This window comes from Caretta caretta, chromosome 3 (assembly GCF_965140235.1).
Source record: "Caretta caretta isolate rCarCar2 chromosome 3, rCarCar1.hap1, whole genome shotgun sequence".
Taxonomy (NCBI): Eukaryota; Metazoa; Chordata; order Testudines; family Cheloniidae; genus Caretta; species Caretta caretta.
The window spans coordinates 68,132,136-68,135,292 of NC_134208.1; the positions used below are offsets into that span (position 1 = coordinate 68,132,136).

Consider the following 3,157-nt stretch of genomic DNA (forward strand, 5'->3'; position numbering starts at 1 on the left):
GACCTCCCATACCCAGACACCCCGCCAAGTCTCACCCCATACACCCAGAGCCCCCTAGCCCTGTATACGCAAACCCCACCCCATTGAACCTCAACCCCTGCACCCAGATCACCCCCCACTGAGCTTCCTGCACTCAACCCCCCCCACTCTGATGATTCCCAACCCCCTGCACTCCGAGCCCCCAAATGCAGACCCCCATGCCACTGACCCCCCATTAGCTGCACCCAGGCCCCCACCCCACCAAGCCCCACTCCCCCAGAACCCAGACCCCCCTGCTGAGACCTCCACACTCAGACCCCTCTGCTGAGCCCCAACCACTTTTCACCTGGAAGCCCCTGCAGAGTCCCATTGCCCCCCTCCCACAAGCCTCTGTGCATCCAGATCCCCCCACACCTAGACCCCCTCACTGAGCTGCCTGCACCCAGATTGTCCCACACAGAATCCTCTCACCCCACACCTAGATCCCCCCACACTGAGCCCCTCCACACTTGGATCCTGCCTGGTTGAGTCTGCCTGCCCCACACCTAGTGTGTTATACTTATAAGCAGCACACGGGATCTTTATAAGGAAGAAGGCAGCTCACTGCATTTATTGAGAATACAACAGTTAGCATATGCTTTTCAATCTCACACACACACACACACCATGCACACAGTCCTGCCAGTTGATGTTTATGGTTACCAGTCCAGAGTCTGGATCAATCTAGTGGCCAGCCAGATTGGTCACAGAGGGGAGCGGGGCTCTGTCAGTCGGGATCCGATGCTCCTGGATTGTAGCAAGACGAACCCAAAGTCTCATAGTCAAGCACCCTGTTCTTATAGTCTTTTTTCTCTGTTGAAGTCTATGGATTTTGCTGTGTCAGTGTGTGACTGGTTACATCTTAATTGGTGTATCGTTTGATGTAAACATTCCAATGCACCCCCAAGAGGGTTATCCTGTCCTGGTTCTGATTTAATCAGTTGTCTTTAGGGGTACCTGCCTTCACCTCAGGGTCGTCAATTTGCCCTTTGCCAACTGTGCTCACATATCTATTCAGGGGACACCATCACAGGGCCTAATAACATCAGCCACACTATCAGAGGCTCGTTCACCTGCACATCCACCAATGTGATATATGCCATCATGTGCCAGCAATGCCCCTCTGCCATGTACATTGGACAAACTGGACAGTCTCTACGTAAAAGAATAAATGGACACAAATCAGATGTCAAGAATTATAACATTCATAAACCAGTCGGAGAACACTTCAATCTCTCTGGTCACGCAATTACAGACATGAAGGTCGCTATCTTAAAACAAAAAAACTTCAAATCCAGACTCCAGCGAAAACCTGCTGAATTGGAATTCATTTGCAAATTGGATACTATTAATTTAGGCTTAAATAGAGACTGGGAGTGGCTAAGTTATTATGCAAGGTAGCCTATTTCCCCTTGTTTTTTCCTATTCCCCCCCCCCCCCAGACGTTCTGGTTAAACTTGGATTTATGCTGAAAATGGCCCACCTTGATTATCATGCACATTGTAGGGAGAGTGGTCACTTTGGATGAACTATTACCAGCAGGAGAGCGAATGTGTGTGTGTGGGGGGGTGGGGGGGGGGGGTGGTGAGAAAACCTGGATTTGTGCTGGAAATGGCCCACCTTGATTTTCATACACATTGTAAGGAGAGTGGTCACTTTGGATAAGCTATTACCAGCAGGAGAGTAGGGTGGGAGGAGGTATTGTTTCATGGTCTCTGTGTATATAATGTCTTCTGCAGTTTCCACAGTATGCATCCGATGAAGTGAGCTGTAGCTCACGAAAGCTTATGCTCAAATAAATTGGTTAGTCTCTAAGGTGCCACAAGTACTCCTTTTCTTTTTGCGAATACAGACTAACACGGCTGTTACTCTGAAACCAGTGTAGACAGTGGCAGTCTGTCAGATGCATTCCTACCAATGTCCCAGAGGGTCACAGATTCATAGATACTAAGGTCAGAAGGGACCATTATGATCATCTAGTTTGACCTCCTGCACAATGCAGGCCACAGAATTTCACCCACCCACTCGTATGAAAAACCTCTCACCTATGTCTGAGCTACTGAAGTCCTCAAATGGTGGTTTAAAGACTTCAAGGAGCAAACCATCTCCTCTATAAACTTATCGAGTTTAATCTTAAAGCCAGATAGATCTTTTGCCCCCGCTGATTCCCTTGGAAGGCTATTCCAAAACTTCACTCCTCTGATGGTTAGAAATGATGGTAAAATGAAATCAAGACATACATTAGTACCTCTAGACTTATAGTACAATTATAAAATCCTGCTCCTACAAGTGCGCCTGGTACAGAGGGTCAGGGCCCCAGGGTGTTTCTGGGGCAGGCCCAGGCCTTGTGCTGTGTCACGGTCAGGTGCAGCCTGACCAGAGTCCTTGTCCCCGAGATGGCGGGTGGGGAGGCTGCTGGGTGATCTTCCACCTTCCTGCACTGGAGCCTCTCTGCATTTATTTGCAGAATTTTGCAATACTGTGCACAGCATTTTTCATTTTTTGGTGCAGAATCCCCTCAGGAGTACGCAGCTTTGAGGGCATTGCTGAAGCAGTAAGACAACGACCTGAGCAGTAGGCTGATGTTCTGTGGAAGCGAAGGACAGCAGCGGATGCGATGTTGTGAACTTTGCCAGCCTGCTACCCCTGAGCAGAATGCACCTGTCACCATCTCCCAGGTCAGCTGTGCTGCTGCGGCAGATAGGCCAATGGCCCAGCAAAAGAGGCCAGGGGTGACCGAGGCCTTGTCTGCAGGAGAAGCTGCATCGGTTGAACGTCAGTCAGCGTTAATCTGGTTTAGTGAACTGCTGCAAAAGGCTGTGTGGACGCCCTCGCTGAGGTCTGAGCCTGCCTGGGTTTTGTTTCGCAGACATCCAGTTCAGCCAGACCGGAGTAAGAGTGGCCACAGCCGCAGGGGTCTGCACCGGTTGGGACGCGGACCTGACACTACCGGAGCGTAACTTTCTTGTGTAGACAAGACCCCGCTCCCCGCTCCGCTCTGCCGCCTCTCACGCCACGTGACGCGGCCCCGACCCTTGGCGAGCGGAATCCCTCGGGGGCGGGGCGGGGCGGGGCGGGGCGAACTGACGGGCGCCGAGAGCCTCCGCCCTGCAAACCAATGGGGAATGGGGACACTGAG

At 51.4% G+C, this 3,157-nt stretch overlaps 1 protein-coding gene and 1 long non-coding RNA gene across 2 annotated transcripts in view; one reads left to right on the forward strand and one right to left on the reverse strand.

Moving 5' to 3' along the window:
• CFAP206 (cilia and flagella associated protein 206) overlaps positions 1 to 3,042 on the forward strand; it is a 46,959-nt gene extending 43,917 nt beyond the window's left edge. The window contains exon 14 of the mRNA XM_048845045.2: positions 2,530 to 3,042. Within this exon, the coding sequence (XP_048701002.1) occupies positions 2,530 to 2,556 (27 nt within the window). The 3' untranslated portion in view covers positions 2,557 to 3,042. The remainder of the gene's footprint in view (positions 1 to 2,529) is intronic.
• Positions 560 to 2,536, reverse strand: LOC125634403 (uncharacterized). Its single transcript, XR_007355905.2, has 2 exons — positions 2,267 to 2,536; positions 560 to 1,173 (listed from the first exon to the last, which is right to left on the reverse strand). It is a non-coding gene; the product is annotated as an uncharacterized LOC125634403 (long non-coding RNA).
• Positions 3,043 to 3,157: the final 115 nt, after the last annotated feature.